The sequence below is a fragment of the Phoenix dactylifera genome, chromosome 12 (assembly GCF_051530095.1).
Source record: "Phoenix dactylifera cultivar Ajwa chromosome 12, Ajwa_hap1_PhDact_Kaust_v1.1, whole genome shotgun sequence".
NCBI lineage: Eukaryota > Viridiplantae > Streptophyta > Magnoliopsida > Arecales > Arecaceae > Phoenix > Phoenix dactylifera.
The window spans coordinates 26,754,887-26,771,063 of record NC_143201.1 but is presented as its reverse complement, the minus strand read 5'-3'; the positions used below and the strand labels follow the sequence as shown (position 1 = coordinate 26,771,063).

General features: G+C 42.1%; 2 protein-coding genes across 3 annotated transcripts; one reads left to right on the top strand and one right to left on the bottom strand.

Annotated features, from left to right (window-relative positions):
• Positions 1-1,247: 1,247 nt before the first annotated feature.
• Positions 1,248-4,175, bottom strand: LOC103701242 (pentatricopeptide repeat-containing protein At2g33680-like). 2 transcript variants are annotated; one of them, XM_039130329.3, is made up of 2 exons: positions 2,994-4,175; positions 1,248-2,913 (listed from the first exon to the last, which is right to left on the bottom strand). In XM_039130329.3, the coding sequence occupies exons 1-2, from the start codon at positions 3,042-3,044 to the stop codon at positions 1,321-1,323; spliced, it is 1,644 nt and encodes a 547-aa protein (XP_038986257.2). In that variant the 5' UTR covers positions 3,045-4,175; the 3' UTR covers positions 1,248-1,320. The 2 variants fall into 2 exon arrangements, with proteins under 2 accessions (XP_038986257.2, XP_088565566.2); XM_088709440.2 differs by having other exon boundaries at positions 1,248-4,171.
• A 2,313-nt stretch (positions 4,176-6,488) lies between these two features.
• On the top strand, positions 6,489-14,336 carry LOC103702545 (cytochrome P450 710A11-like). The gene is made up of 2 exons (XM_039130328.3): positions 6,489-8,494; positions 11,689-14,336. Exons 1-2 carry the CDS (start codon positions 7,094-7,096, stop codon positions 11,818-11,820), a joined length of 1,533 nt encoding a protein of 510 aa, XP_038986256.2. The 5' UTR covers positions 6,489-7,093; the 3' UTR covers positions 11,821-14,336.
• The last annotated feature ends 1,841 nt before the right edge of the window (positions 14,337-16,177 follow it).

The following is a 16,177-nucleotide window of genomic DNA, read 5'->3' as shown; positions in this document are numbered from 1 at the left end:
AGTTTTACTTCTAACATCCCTCAAGAGTTAGTATTTGCATTTGTTTAGAATGAAAGTAATGGACCGGAAGCACCTGAGATTGGTTATTTTAAATGCAATTTAGATGGTGCAACATCATCATCTAGATCGGGCACTGGAGTGATTACAGAGATTATAGAGGACATCATATATTTAGTACAGCAATATTGATCTCACCATGTTCAACAGAGAAAGCAGGAGCAAAAGAATTTAAGGACTTCTGCTATTAGACGAAATTGGTGCCTCAAATGCTTATTTGGAGGATGATGCCACTACTATTTGCAAGCATCTTTTAGTGGAAGGATCTCATCCCTCAAGCCTTCTCCGTGAATCTTAGTATGTCAAGGTTAACCATAGATTTGGAACCAACAAAAATTCTGCTCATATGCCTGCTAAAACGGTTTTATGCATCACTAGTCCTCATTCTTGAAATCACTAAAGAATTCTTGGATGTATTGAATCCAACCTAATGAGCCATTGAATATAAGTGCTTGGAATCGAATGAAATCAGGTAATGAATTGCCAGGGTGAGAGGTGTAACTATGAGGGCAAGCCGTAGTTCACTTGATGAAGACATTATTAAATAGCATTTTTACAATGATAGAAATCACAAATACCCACTAGCGTGATTAAAATATACGTAGGTATTGTCAAAAGTTCGGTAAAAGAATTCAGACATAGATGAGATCAAAAATTCAGGAATGATATGGATGCCAGAAGTTTGGAAGGTATTTGGATAACTAAAATGTAGAAAAGAAACGAAGGCAAAATAAAGAACATATGATAATCAATATGTTTATATATATTTGTTCATGTAAAATCAACTAAAACATAGCAACAACACCAATACCATCAGTAACAAATAGCATCAGTACTATGCAATTCTCAAGTATTTTCTGAATCCATGCCAAATAATTCATGAATAATTGATGAATTTTGATTAACCCAATTACCCAATGATAATTTGAAGAATCTTCTGGCCGTGTAGAAATTAAGAATAATTTGAGATCTTTTAACAGAGAAAAAATTTATATAATAGAAGTTTTAGGTTAGTTGAAAAGCATAAATTTGTAAAATATATACTAGAAGAGAGGCAACCATCAATGAATAATCCTGGTAACAGGGAGGGATTGGAAAGCTTATAATAGAAACAAGGAGCGATAGAGAAATATTTTTCAACGAAAAAAATTAGCAATCAAGCATTAAGGCTTAAAAGTACACCCAGAAAATTGAATAAGGCCAATAATTATTATCGAAATGAATTGTAAACAAGGCTACATGGTGGTAATATTGACTATGTAATCATTTTGCCACTTCTATCCAACTATGTCCGGGTGATTTTTTCATGCCTCCCTCTTTAATTTTGTTTTTCAGCTCAAAAGAACGATCCCACATGGAGGCTGATGCAAAAATATTTGATAACAATACATAAGTTGAAGGTTCATCTGGTTCTAATTCAATGAGCTTTTCAGCAATCCTGTTCCCAGCCTCAATATTTCCATGCTTGCTGCATGCACCGAGCAGCGTTCTCCACAACAAGGTCTTTGATTTAAATGGTGCCATTTTTAGCAACTCCTCAGCTTCCTTCACACTTCCTGCTCTACCAAGGAGATCAACCATGCATGCATAGTGGTTTATTGTTCTCTCCAACCTATGATCCTTCCACATAGACTCAAAATAATGCCATCCTTCCTTAACCAATCCAAAGTGGCTGCATGCTGAAAGAACTCCAACGTATGTAGCACCATCAGGTTCCACTCCAGCACTCAGCATCTCATGGAACAAATGAAGGGCTTCTTGACCAAGACCATGATGAGCATAACCAGAAATTAGTGCTGTATAAGATTTTACGTTGTGTTCCCTCATCTTATCAAAGAACTTCTGTCCATCACCGATGAATCCACACGTGCAATACATGTCAACCATGGCACCCACAACATGCAAATTGGACTCCAATCCAGTTTTGATAGTAACGACATGGAGACATCTGCCCATCTCCACTGCTGTCAAGCTAGAACAAGCTGAGAGGCAGCTGGACAAGATGAACTCATCGACAGTGATAAGCCCATCTCGATGTTCCAAGAAGAGCTTCAGCGCTTTTTCGCTACGCCCATGTTGGACATAAGCTGCCATCATGGTGCTCCATGACACAGGATCCCTCTGTGACATGCTTGAAAATACTTGGTATGCTTCATCGATGCAACCACACTTTGCATACATGCTTATTAGTGCAGCTTCAATGTAAGCATGAGAATAGAATCCCAGTTTTATAATGTAGCCATGAACCAGATTGCCTCTGCAAAACTCTGGAAGTTTTGAAGTTGCCCGGAGAACTGCAACAAGAGTATACTGGCTTGGTTGGATGGACCCTAAAGAGTGCAGCTTGTGAAACATTACCAAGGCTTCCTCACACCTCTCCGATTCAATGAATCCAGTTATCAGGGCGGTCCATGAGAACTCATTGCGCATATTCATTACCATGAAAACCTTAACGGCTTCATCAACGGCTCTGCATTTAGAATACGTCTCGATAAGAGTATTCCCAGTAAATAGATCGGACTCTGCTATGGATTTTATTACTTGACCATGAATAGCCCTGCCTTCCTCCAACATTTCTGGACTAGAATAAGCTCTAAGCATGCAGTGTAATGTGTAATAATCTGGCACTAGTTTTAGCTTCCTCAATTGAGATATCAATTCTACAGCACTTCTGTGGTCTGAGTTGCACATGTAACCATGAATCATTGCACCGAATATCATCTCATTCTTGTCTATGGTGTCAAGGAAAGTTCTGCGTGCATCGGTGACCATTCCGAAGGTAAAATACATGTCAATGAGAGCAGTTCCTATGAATGAGTCCACCACAAATCCAGACTTTGCTAAGCAAGCATGCACCTGCAAACCAAGTAATGGAGTCTCGAAATCAGAGCACAGACTAAATACATTAGCAAACATAAACGGGTCGAGCCTATGACCTTCTGAGACAAATTTAAGATACAAATCGAGGCCCTGTTTGGTGTCACCATTGTGGTAAAGGCCAGCTAACAGTGCACTCCACACAACATGATCACGTTCTTCTAGGCTCCAGAATGCTCTGCAGGCGTCAGTTAGTTCTCCCCATTTAGCATAGGAGTCAACAAGAGCACCACCCACAAAATTATACTCATCAAAACCAGCCTTGATGGTCCTTCCATGGAAGAACCTTAACATGTCGACATCACCAGTGCCTGCCCATAACTTAATAAGAATGGTGTAAGTATAACCATTTGGTATGGTGGAATAGACCAGCATCTGATGGAACAATTCAACAGCCTCCTTCGCGTCTGAGATCCGGGCGCACCCATCAATCATTGTATTCCACAGAGCTTCGCATCTGGATGGGACTTCCTCAAAGAAACTGCGAGCATCTTTCACGTCGCCACACTTGACGTACATGTCAAGAACCGACGTGCTACAGAAGGCATCGCATGCAAAGCCAGATTTAATGGTGCAGCCATGAAGGAGCTTTCCGATGGTGAGTTCGCCAGCGACGCGGGATGCCTTGAGAGCCAGTGAGAAGCCGAACTCATTTGGTCTCAGGCCTGAATTCCACATGAGGAAAAACTCTCGCAAGCCGAGCTCAGCATGTCCGCTTCGGATGAGCGAGGCTATGGTGCTCGTCCAGGAAATCAATTTTGGGCTGTGCATTTCATCGAGCAGCGCTCGTGCAGCAGGGAAACGCAGAGCATTTTCTCATCCCAGCAAGGACAGACAATCCGACGCACTTGTGTCACAGAAAGCGGCGGTCCTTTGAACGAGAGGCGCAGCAGCAGGAGCGGTTGGAGTCGGTAGCAAGATGATTTTTTTGGGGAAACTTCGGTGCGGAGTCCGAACTATCTTCGCCAAATGGTCCGGACGATGGTAACCGTAAAATACGTCCGCCGAGTGGGAATATTTGTGTGTTGGGCCGGTTTGAGAGTGGTATTCGCTGCTCGAAAACAGTAGAATTCTGATTTCCTAATCCAACTTCCCTGTAGAAAACTGAGAAAAAAAGAGCGCGCTTGCAGTGCTACGTGCAACCTCGGGAGTTGTATTAACTTAGGCATGGCATCACGCGTGCCCGCCGGTTGAGGTGGGCTAAATTCCACGCATTTCGAATCTGTGCTTGTTAAACGTGTGGAAGGAGGGAATGGAAAAGAAGGCTCTTAATTAGTGGCTTCAAAGAGGGCTGCTGCTTCATTGGCTGGATCCAGCAATGCAGTGCGTCGGTGGGGTAGGCAACCATCCCTCAAAACTATGGCCCACGGTGGAATGGCTTTGCTGGCAAAACATATATATATATATATATATATATATATATATATATATATATATATATATATATATATATATATATATATATATATATATATATATATATATATATATAGATAGATAGATAGAAAAGTTAACGAACGGCAGATTGAGTAGTTTTATATGCGGTCAACCACTTCGAGAATACTTTGTGGTGGAGGAGAGAGACCTATCTGTGCACTCCGGAACTTGTTATTTTCTGATTTTTTTATTATATCTGTATCCGTTATGTATAATACGTTCGTTCTAGCCAAAAAAAAAAAAGATTGTTGCTTTAGGACTGTCGAAAGATTTTTCTTTTCACTCTAATATTTTTTCTAAAAAACTGATGCTTGAACACGATAGCTAAAAAAATAATTTTTTTATATTTAGTTGATCATCAAAAGCCGGTACATCCAAAAATAGCTTATATTTCTTTAAGCATCTACATTTTTTCAAAAATTATATAAAATATTTATTATATTCTTAATAAAAGAAAAGATCTTACTTCATTCTATCTAAAATATATATATTAAATTTCATATAATTTTTTTTTCATGAAATATAAAAAGTTTATTTTCATAAAAAATCTAATTTTCTTTCTCTCTACTTATCTTGTTTCCATAGAAAATCTACATATGAATTTTGCCAATGTCGGAATAAAATAAAATTTCTTGTTGGACCAGCTTGGAAAGTAAAACTTATTTTTCAAATATAAGAAATCGATAGAGCAAGATAAGCCAAGATATGTCAAACAAAGCTTCACCTTATAGCTCTTTTTACATTTTAACCGTGTTATTGTTGATGCCAAAAATATTGATAACCACAAATAACATCAGGTGAAGTAAAGGTGTTATGAGATTATATTAGATTTTAGCAAGTATCAATTAGTATCGCGTCATCTTGCTCCTTGGGCAAACTAGTTGTAGCTTCCCAGCATTGCAAATTTAAATGACACAAAAGCACTATCTAAATAGCGCAAAACTTAATAACAAATTTTGACAAACCCGTTTGATCGGGAAAATGGCCAAGCTCAAACTTCATTTAAATCTGCATACACAAATGAGTTGAATTCAAATGTTTTGGACTTGCAAAAATAAATAGGCTTGGACTCAATCGATAACAAGCTCTTCCAATCAGCACACATGTCAAGCTTGAATATTTATTATCACACTCAACACAACTTGAATACCCATTTCATAAAACAGTTCAAGCCTGGACACTAGCACTTCATTTGGCTTGTCTATATCCCTGAATAGAGCAATACAAACTAATATATATATACATCACAAAATACTTTCTCATATATATATATATATATATATATATATATATATATATATATATATATATATATATATATATATATATATATAAGCCAAAAACAATTTTTCGGCATATTCTGCAACAGCTCTGGTACCTTGTATACAAGTTTAATATCTTTTAAATAAATATTGTTTATAGTCAGAAAGCAAGAATCTCTTTAATAATTTCTTTATCTTGAACCAAATTGTCACAAGCATCTTTTCTTCTCTCTGATAGCTGCTTTATGTGCAATTCTACCAAACCGACCCTCCACCTTTAGACAAGCTTGGCTCTTTTCTTATCTAGCATATCCATTACTTTGAAGAACTTTTCAGCATCATGGATCCAGTCTAAAATGGCCTCCATATCAATCTTAAGACAATAGTTTTTGATCTCCTGAACAAATCTTGCTTCCTTTGGATATGCTGCATTCCCTCCATCTTCATCGTTTGAATCATCAACATAGGCTGGCTACCTATGTTGATTTGTAGGACTGCGATGATCTATAGGCTGGTCGCGAGTGAGATCTCCGGCATAGTTGTTCCCACCTTCTTCACAATGTTTATCGGCATTAAGCCCTCGCAAATCCCTTCAAGCCCCCAATCAATCATTTAGTATTGAGCCTTCAACATTGCTCAAAGAGCCTCACCATATCATACCGTGGACAAGCTCTAATATCAATTGACGCAGAATGAAAATGCGTTGGGCTAGAAGCACTTAGACAAGTTTGCTAAATTGAAGAAAATCTCTAAAAAAATTATTAATGCTGAGCTCTCTCTCCCAAGTGGTTACAATGAATATTTATAGAGACATTCTCTTTCATAAGAAACTGCTGATGAAGAAAAGTGCCAAGAACAAAATATGATCCTCTAATTAATGAAATATTATCCAGTTAATTATGGCAAGAAGACATACCAAATATAGCATATCCAATGATCTCTAAAGTAATTATAGCGATAATCATTAAATTAGGAAGCCGTGATACTCGCGCAGACTCACCTTCTAAAAGGATCGCGGTTGTACCCTTCGCGTGGAAGAAGATTCACCTTCCTTCGCACGACTCTACCGTTGGATCATCTGCTCGCTTTGAGATTCGTGGAGGTGGATGCATGACGGAGTTCGGAGCGGTTTGACAGCGGTGCAGTGGGTGATCCAACGGTGGGCGCGAAGGCGCAAGGAAGCCACAGCAGTCCCCTTCCAGAATCGGGACGGTAGAAAAGCGCGCGGAGATACCAAAAAGCCACTCCCAACGCCACCTCCCCTTTCCTCCCCTTTTCCCAAGGGGGGGGGGGGGGGGGGGGGGGGGGTGGCGAAGCAGAAGCGAAACCAATAGAAACGCCGCGAGGAAACCGAGAGAGAGAGAGTGTCAGCGGTGAGTCATAGCAGGACCCGACAAGCCCGATCCAGCAACAGCAGTATAATTCACTTCAGGAAATCGGGGGGAGAGAAGTAGGAGGCGATGGACGCAATTCAGGTGGATGTTGATACCATCCGGCGAGCCCTGGCGGCCTCAGGCCCCTACCTCCTCTGCTTCCTTGTCCTCTTGGTTCTTTTGGGGCAGCTCTCCTACCTCCGGAAAAAAGGGCCCCTCCCCGGTCCACACTTTATCGTCCCCTTCCTCGGCAGCGCGGTGCCTATGATCCTCAACCCCACCAGGTTCTGGGAGCGGCAGGCCGCCCTTGCCAAGTCCTCTGGCCTCGGCTTCTCCGCCGACTACCTCGTCGGCCGCTTCATCCTCTTCGTCCGATCCACGGAGCTCTCCCACAAGATCTTCGCCAACGTCCGGCTCGACGCCTTCCACCTGATCGGCCATCCCTTCGGCAAGAAGCTCTTCGGCGAGCACAACCTCATCTACATGTTCGCCCAGCAGCACAAGGACCTCCGCCGCCGCATCGCCCCTAACTTCACCCCCCGCGCCCTTTCCACCTATCTCGCCATCCAGCAGCGCGTCATCCTCTCCCACCTCCGCCGCTGGCTCGCCCTCTCCTTCCCCTTCAAGCCCTTCCGCCTCCGCCTCCTCTGCCGCGATCTCAACCTCGAGACCTCCCAGACCGTCTTCGCGGGCCCGTACCTCCCCCCCGCCGCCCGCGACCAGTTCAACCGCGACTACAATCTCTTCAATGTCGGCCTCATGGCCATCCCCTTCGACCTCCCCGGCTTCGCCTTCCGGCGCGCGCGCCTCGCCGTCGCCCGCCTCATCCAGACCCTCTCCGGCTGCGTCTCCCAGAGCACGGACCGGATGCGCGCCGGCGAGGAGCCCTCCTGCCTCGTCGACTTCTGGATGCAGGACATCCTCCGAGAGATCGCTAAGGCGGAGGACTGCGGCGTCCCCCCGCCGCCGGAGACCGGCGACCTCGAGATCGGCGGCCACCTGTTCGACTTCCTCTTCGCCGCCCAGGACGCTTCGACCTCGTCACTGCTGTGGGCGGTGGCGCTGCTGGAGTCCCATCCGGAGGTGCTCGACAAGGTCCGGGTGGAGGTGGCGGCGCTGTGGTCGCCGGAGTCCGGGGAGCCCATCGGTGCCGAGCAGCTCCGAGGGATGCGGTACACGGAAGCGGTGGCGCGGGAGGTGGTGCGGCTCCGGCCTCCTGCGACGATGGTGCCGCACATCGCCGGGGAGGCGTTCCCCCTAACGGAGTGGTACAGGATCCCCAAGGGGACGATTGTGTTCCCCTCGGCCTACGAGTCGTCGTTCCAGGGGTTCATTGAGCCGGACCGCTTCGATCCGGACCGGTTCTCGGAGGAGCGGCAAGAGGACCGGGTCTACAAGCGCAACTTTTTGGCCTTCGGGGCAGGGCCCCACCAGTGCGTGGGCCAACGCTACGCCATCAACCACCTCCTTCTCTTCATCGGAATGTTCGTCTAGCTGATTAGAGTTGGGCACTGGGCCGGGCCGCCCACGGCCCGGCACGAAGAGGGCCGTGCCTGGCACGGCCCGATAGTTACAGTGCCAGGCCGTGCCGGGTCACAGGTTACTGGCCCGCGGGCCGACCCAAGCACGGCCCGCGGGCCCAGCCCGGCACGGCCTGGGCCCGCCCGGCACGGCCTGGGCCCGGCCCGGTCCGATAAAAATTAATGCTTCATAAATTTTTTTAATAAATTAATAAATATTGAAAACTAAGGATTTATGAATATAAAGCCACCTTAATGGTGGGGGGTTTGGCATAGACCCCTACCAGTTTATTAATTTAAATCAAAATGGTACATGAAGGGAGGTTTGGACCTTGGTCTGACCTCCAGAATACAATAAGAAAGGGGCTAAAGGGCCGAGGTTTGGACCTTGGTCTGACCTCCAGAATACAATAAAAATGTACAATTATAAAAAATTAAGAAATCTTACTAATCATCAGTGATTCAGTGATTCAGTATTCACTCTTCAGTCTTCAGTAGTGTTTGTATCATCATCATCAGAGGATGTTGTATTATGTCCACCTTTATCTTGAAGTCTTGCCTCAGCATCCAACCAATCTTTGAAGCAGAGAAGCATCTCCACCGTTTCGCCCGTCATCCTACTTCTCTTTTCGTCAAGAACACGCCGACCTGCACTAAAAGCGGATTCCGATGCTACTGTGGACATCGGCACAGCTAAAATATCGCGTGCAATTGCAGACATAACAGGATATTGATTTCTAACACTCTTCCACCAAGATAATACATCTAGATTCTCTATTTGATTTTCATCATATGCAGACTGAAGATCATTTCGTAAATAAAATTCTAGTTCACTACTTAAAGATGAAGAAGATGAAGATAAACTTGAAGCATGTGTGTGTCTTCTCTGTGCAATGAATGAAAAAATAGATGACGAACGAGAACTACTAGAAGAAGGAATAGAGGTTTGTATTTGTGTTCTAGATCCACGAATTTTTTTATCATATATAGCATAAATATCATAAAAAAGTTGTTTTACCTCATTTTTAGCAGGTTCAGGATCTTTAATCATATTTTCACAGTATGCATCAAGTAAAATTAGCACGCCATTTAATTTAACTCTAGGATCAAATACAGCAGCTAAGTTATGCATAGGACATATATTGTCTCAATACTCATTCCATTTAGATTCCATTAGGTCAATAATAGGCATTAAAACATCATCATATCTATGTTCTGCAAATTTTTGACTAATTATATATGCTTGTTGTAAAAATGAACATGAAGTTGGATAATAAATACCAGAAAGAACATTGGTAGCATTATAAAAACTAAGCAAAAAATCTTCCAAAATTTTTCCTTTATTCCAATCAGTTTCAGTCAATGTAAAGCCTAATCCACGATCATTAATATATGCACTTAATAAGTTTCTATATGGGTATGCATCATGTATCATGCTATATGTTGAGTTCCAACGAGTAATTACATCAAGTTTAAATTTTTTAAAACGTTTACCATGATTTATACATAGTTCCTTAAATTCTTGAAGTCTTGATCTTGAAGCATGAATAAAAGAAACTGCATTTCTAATTTTACCAATCACATCTTGAATCATACCCATGCCAGCTTGAACAGAAAGATTTAAGATATGACATGCACATCTAATATGCAATAAATTTCCATCTAACATGGGATGCAATGAGTCTTTTAATAATGCAACAGCAGAATTATTATTAGATGCATTATCAAAAGTAATAGACATAATTTTATCATTAATATTATATGAACATGCAGTTTGATAAATGATATTTGAAATTTGTTGCCCAGAATGTGGAAAATCAAAAGCACGAAAAGCAAGAATACGTTTATTTAATTGCCAATCATTATCAATATAATGAGCAGTAATGGCAATAAAACAATTACTACCTACAGATGCTGACCAAATATCAGAAGTTAATGAAATTTTTACATTTAAAGTAGAAAGTGATTCAATTAAACTTTGTTTCATTGCTAAAAAGTTAGTCATAGCTACTCTTCTAAATGTACGCCTACTAGTTCTTTTGTAAGCAGGTTGTAGGTTTAATTGAACATATTCTTCAAAATTAAAAGATTCACATAAACTAAAAGGTAATTCATCCTTAACTATCCATTTTACAAGTGCTTTTCTTTGATTTTCATGATTATATGCAAAATTACCTACAAGTAATCCTCCTTGTATATTAAGGGTACTTTGAGTTTGAGCATGGGAATCATGCATCCTATGACTCTCTTGATGTCTTTTTAAATGCCCTGTTCCCCCACTACTACTACAACTATAAAGTTTGGCACATTTTTTACATTTAGCTTTCCAGACTCCATCAACCATAACTCTATCAAATTCAATCCATACAGCACTAGTCCTCTTACGAGAAGAGGTTTGATCTTCACTCGGTTCACTAGTTCTAGAGGAACTAGGAACATGGGGTTGGGGATTAGTTTCTTCTCCCTCAGAAACAGGAAGAATGCCAAACTGACTTTCCTCAAAAGATGACATATCTAAATTGATGAATTAAAAAAATAAAAACTAACCACAAGGAGGATTGGAGGAATTGAGTAGAGGGTCGGAGGGCAGAGGCAGAGCCGCAGAGCCGAGATTCTGAGCTTCCTCTTGTGCTCTCAACAGGAGTGACCTTCTCTTCTCAACAGGAACCTCCTCTTGTGTAGCACTTGAACACTTGCTAAATGCAAACTAAAAATTAAATTGCTAGAAGAGCACTTTAGAAGAGAGAAATAATAGTATTAGAGAAGGAGAGAATAGTTGGTTTGGTGTGGTGAGAATGAGGGAGGAAAGGGCTATTTATAGAAGGCCAAAATTTTTTTCCAAAATACCCCTCAATTCAGCCGTTATTGGACTGTTGGGAGGGGTAAAACCGACTTTTTCCCAAAATAGCCGTTGGAAACGGCTATTTTCCTCACCCCTCACCGTTGCGGGCCGTGCCTGGCACGGCCCGTTTGCACCCGTTACGGGCCGTGCCTGGCACGGCCCGTGGCGTGCCGTGCCCGGCCCGGCCCGCCAATAGACGGGCCGGGGGCCGGGCCGGGCTTCTTTTTGCGCCCGCGACGGGCCGTGCCGGCACGGCCCGTTTAGACCTTGGGCCCGGTGGGCCTGAGCCGGGCCGGCCCGGCACGGCCCGATGCCCAACACTATCGCTGATCGACTTCAAGCGCCCCAGGACGGACGGCTGCGATGACATCTCCTACGCTCCCACCATAGTACCCAAGGATGATTGCCAGGTGTACCTCTCGCAGCGCTGCAACCGCTTTCCCTTCTCCTGATCTGAGGTGTGCTTCATGCTGGTTGGATTGGCCTGGCTCTTTACTCATTTGGTCTATGCGGGTGGTCGATTTATTTATTTCTTTTTAGGTCTTCCCTGGTCTGGTGTTTGGTGGCGAGGAAGGATTGCTGCGCGACAGCATCCGAAATTGAACGCTTGCACGGGCAGTTGAGTTTTGTGCTTCTAAAAGCACGAAGGGCATCAGCTGATGATCCAGATAGCAAAAGGAAGGAGTTGTGTCGATCCTCATCTGGTCATGCAATGCTTATTTTCTGTGATTTTCGGTGGGTTCGTTTCTTTTTTTATCTAAGGGGTGCGGGTTCGGAGCATTTAGAAAGGCTAGTTGGAACCGGATACCGTAAAGTAAAACTAACGTTGAGCATCATCTGAAAGAGGAATAGGAAATTGGGGGTTGGTCGTGTTAGTAGGGCTCTTAATGGGCGAGGTTGCCTAGGGTTAAAAGTTGGTCCGACCCACCCAAATAGCCGATTCCAGGATGAAAGAGGGGAGAAAAATTCGAAAAAAAAAAGATAGGAGAATAAGGAATCGCTATGAGTACTGTTTGGTTGAAGAATTTTTAAAAAAGTATCATCCTTATATAAGGTAGATCTACAGGCCATAAGATACATATCTAGTACTATACAAACAAAAAAATTATCTAAGAACCCAAGAAAGTAGAAGGATCAAGCATAGCTGGAGGATGCAAGTCATAAGATAGGCAGTAGAAGTGACAGCTAGATGTAGGTCATTGTGATTTGCAGAATGTGGCATGTCTGAAACAAGTAACAAACTATAATTTAGAAAAAAAAAATTGTTTAGAAATAAAAGCATAAAGCAATAGGGAACACCATAATTTTTTACAATTCGTACAAATCATAATACATAGTAAACAGTAGGGAAACTATTTTACAAGCATGTTCTTCTATTTTCATAGACTATGTATATTAATATATTATGCAAAAAATTAATCATGTTTCATTTCTATGCCTCTTTCAAACGAAGTTATGAAAAGAATACACCCAGAGAGAGAGAGAGAGAGAGGCTAGAGAAGGTCTTGTTCAGATGCCCAGAGAGAGAGAGAGAGAGAGAGAGAGAGAGAGAGGCTGAAGAAGGTCTTGTTCAGATGCCCTAGGGATTACATAAGTTCTTTACAGCCAAACGCACAAAATATATTTCAAAGGAAGTGAGTCATGTAGCTGATCTTTGGGTGAATTTGAATGCAGTGACAAGTTGGATGAAGATGGCTATAATAGCTACTCTGGTAAAAGGTATTGGCAGCTTACTAAAAAGACTCTTTATAATGGCAAGAAGGAAGCAAATGTTGCATTATCTACAAAAAAAATGCAAGGAAAGCTCTATAAGGACAAAATGAACCCTGGTGGGATGAAACCTTCATCAGACTTATAGCACTGGCGAAGCAGTCATTGGTTGACTAGTAGGCAGCGTAGAGTGGTTTCTGCAGAGAAGAATCCATCAGGTGTGATGAGTCGCATGCTACCAAAACATAAGTTTGGTCGGTAACAGAGCTTGGCAGACGTGGGCATGGCGTAAAACCGGGGAGCCCTCGTTATGAGACTAGGGTGATATTGTCCGGGATAGGGTCCAACCCCATACGGGCCCTATTCCGGTTTGGTTCTTGACCTACTCCTCTCTCCTTTCTTAAAATGAGGAGAAAGAAACGGGCTCAGTATTTGGCATGCAGCCTTGCATTCTCTTGCTCGGTGCCATTTTTTTTAGCTCTCTATATTTTCTCTTGCAGTCCTCCCTGATAATTGTGTGTGTGGATGCATATACGGTTTATATACACAGTGGTAATCCTCGGTTCAGGATTGGTGGTCTGAGAGATGATTTATAACCCCTTGTTGCTTGGTGGATCGTTCTTGCCATCTCATGATATTTATGTCTTGAAGGTTTTCCATGTAAAGTTTATGTGCTTATTTTATTACTTGTTTTCATCCTCTTTTGTGATTTGATGATCTCATAGATCACACACGCAATTGTTGCCTTGTTCTAGCAGTTTGCACAAGTTTTTGCCTGCCATTGCGCACGTTCAGAAACTATGATTCTACACCTGTTTCGGCTGAAAACCTCTTCTGCAACAACTTTGTGATTTCCAGCAGAATCTGGGTTCCGGAAGCCCTTAATGATAATGATGGTGATGGTATAGTTATAAGTTCATATTTGTTCGCCAAAATATAGGTCCCTGACTCCACCTGGTGTATATGAATCGGAAACTTTTACTTCCAAGTTAGCAAAGAAATGGCGTCCTCAAAAGAAATTATCGATGTGATTTAAAAAAAGGGAAAAAAATGGTCAACTGCTTTCTAGTTTACGCTTGCATCGCAGCTAAATAATTGGCTGTGCAACTGTTCTCAGTCGAGCAAATGGGAGAAATTAATACTGGGTATCCAAATTTAGGCCTACAGGCCATGGGCTTCATTTGGGCAGGCCCAGAATTGGCCGAGGCTTCTAAAGTCTGAAGGTTTTTTCAACGAGCCATATATGGGTTGTTCGGTCCGGTCCAATTTTTTGTGTCGGTTTGTTAAAACAAAAGCGAGACCATCCATATAGGCCCTAAATTTTTTGTAGGGTTTCCACTGAAACTGCCTTATCTTTGAAAATTTTGGCTTAACATTTTTTGTTGTTTATTCTCCTTTCTTGATTTGCAGTTCTTTGATCACAGTTCGGCTAAACATTTTTATTGTCTCAATTTGGCTAAATATTTTTATTGTTTACCTTCAGTTTTTGCCCTGCGGTCTTTGATCGCAACAGAGGCAAATGTGCTGATTGGGTGGAGCCATGGAAGTGGGCTGGTCTGGGCGAGGTCATGCCCCTACTTGAATCCTGCCCGAATTTTTTTGGGCTTTGTGCTGGGAGTAGTTTTTAAAAAAATTGAATAATTCAAACTCGAGCCCAACTCGAACCAGACTGGGCCCGGCCGAATTATCCGTTTGGGCCACAGATATGTCCGGTTCGATTCTAATTAAAGTTTAATATTTTATAATATTGCTTCATAAGTAAATGTATTAGTTAAAAATTAGGCTTCCTTCTGCAATATAAGTAAATGATACATGATTCATTATTTTCGGCTAAATTTTTTTTTTTCACTTCCACATTATTCTCTTTAAATAATAATATACAAAAATAAAGCAGTTTCTAGGCTCTCTTTTGAGGACTATTTCTTTTCTAGATTCATAATTTTTAAGGTCACAATAAAGCAGTTTTATCATTTTATCGCACCGATAAAGCAGTCGTAACTTCCAAAATTAATATATGACATATTGGATGCATTATTTTTTGCCCATCTATACAAACCATTAACATCCATGATGAAATCACTTTTGTAACAATTTTATTATTCAACTATTCATGGTTGAAGTCTTTCTCAAAAAACTATTCATGGGGGAAGTATTAAGACATCAGCCCGTTACAATCAAAACAGCAAAAGCACAAATCAGGGAATAGCTGAGAGCACGCGGCATGTAAATCCTCTTGCATTTGGCACCCAAGAAATAGGCTAGCTTACAAAGGATAAGCTGCCAACCAAATCAGCACAAGCAGCGGGTCACAGCACAAAGCAATGCTAGAGCAACAAAATCAATAGTCTGACCGCTAAAGTTGACTACTACCTTACAAAGAACTTCTATTGCATGTAGGGCTGAAAATGGCCTCGAGCTAGGCCTGAAAAACTTTAGACTGGATTTAAATATCGAGCCTATTTATTTTTCGGGCTGGGCTCAAAGATATCATTGGCCTGAGCCCGGGCCCGACCCAAGCCCAAGCCTAAGCCTAAATAAGGCCCGAAATAGAGCCAAAATTCAAGGACCACAGTTAATAGGACTTATGGTTATCAAGCAGGTGCATACATGATGGCTTCTAATTTGGATAGAATTTCCAGCAGCGGAAGAGATTTTCTGAAGTTTATCGTTATGAAAAATGGAAATGGGGGTCTCTAGCCGTGATATTTTGGACACATGAGAGAAAATTAGCCACTTCTTTTTTGTTTTTGTAAGAAACCATTGTCTTTACAACTAGATGAAAAGGTTACAATATCTTTAACGAGGTAAGATCATAGAGATCTATTTTAGTCAGCAAAGGATGAAAGTCCGGCAGTGTGGTTATTGGATGACCAAAGAGAGATCCAGAGGGTAGGCATCGGAGCAAGCCTTCGATTTTTCGCTTGAGCATGGGGATCAGCCAAAAATGTGGGTCATTAAAGGTGCAAACTTTCTTAGAAAAGACTGTTTGGAGTCTTGCAGGCAAAGCTGCAATGCAGCTCAAGCTAATGCGCTTGAGTTATATGTGATTCAATCCCTTTTGCGGCCGTCGGGAGATTTCAATGGGATCAGCTGCCTCCC

Bases quoted from the DNA above. Each gene is read 5' to 3' on its own strand.
- LOC103701242 (XM_088709440.2), bottom strand. From the start codon at position 3,705: ATGCACAGCCCAAAATTGATTTCCTGGACGAGCACCATAGCCTCGCTC.
- LOC103702545 (XM_039130328.3), top strand. From the start codon at position 7,094: ATGGACGCAATTCAGGTGGATGTTGATACCATCCGGCGAGCCCTGGCG. The intron at 8,495-11,688 runs GTCTAGCTGATT...CGATGCCCAACA, and splicing joins TTCTCTTCATCGGAATGTTC to CTATCGCTGATCGACTTCAA.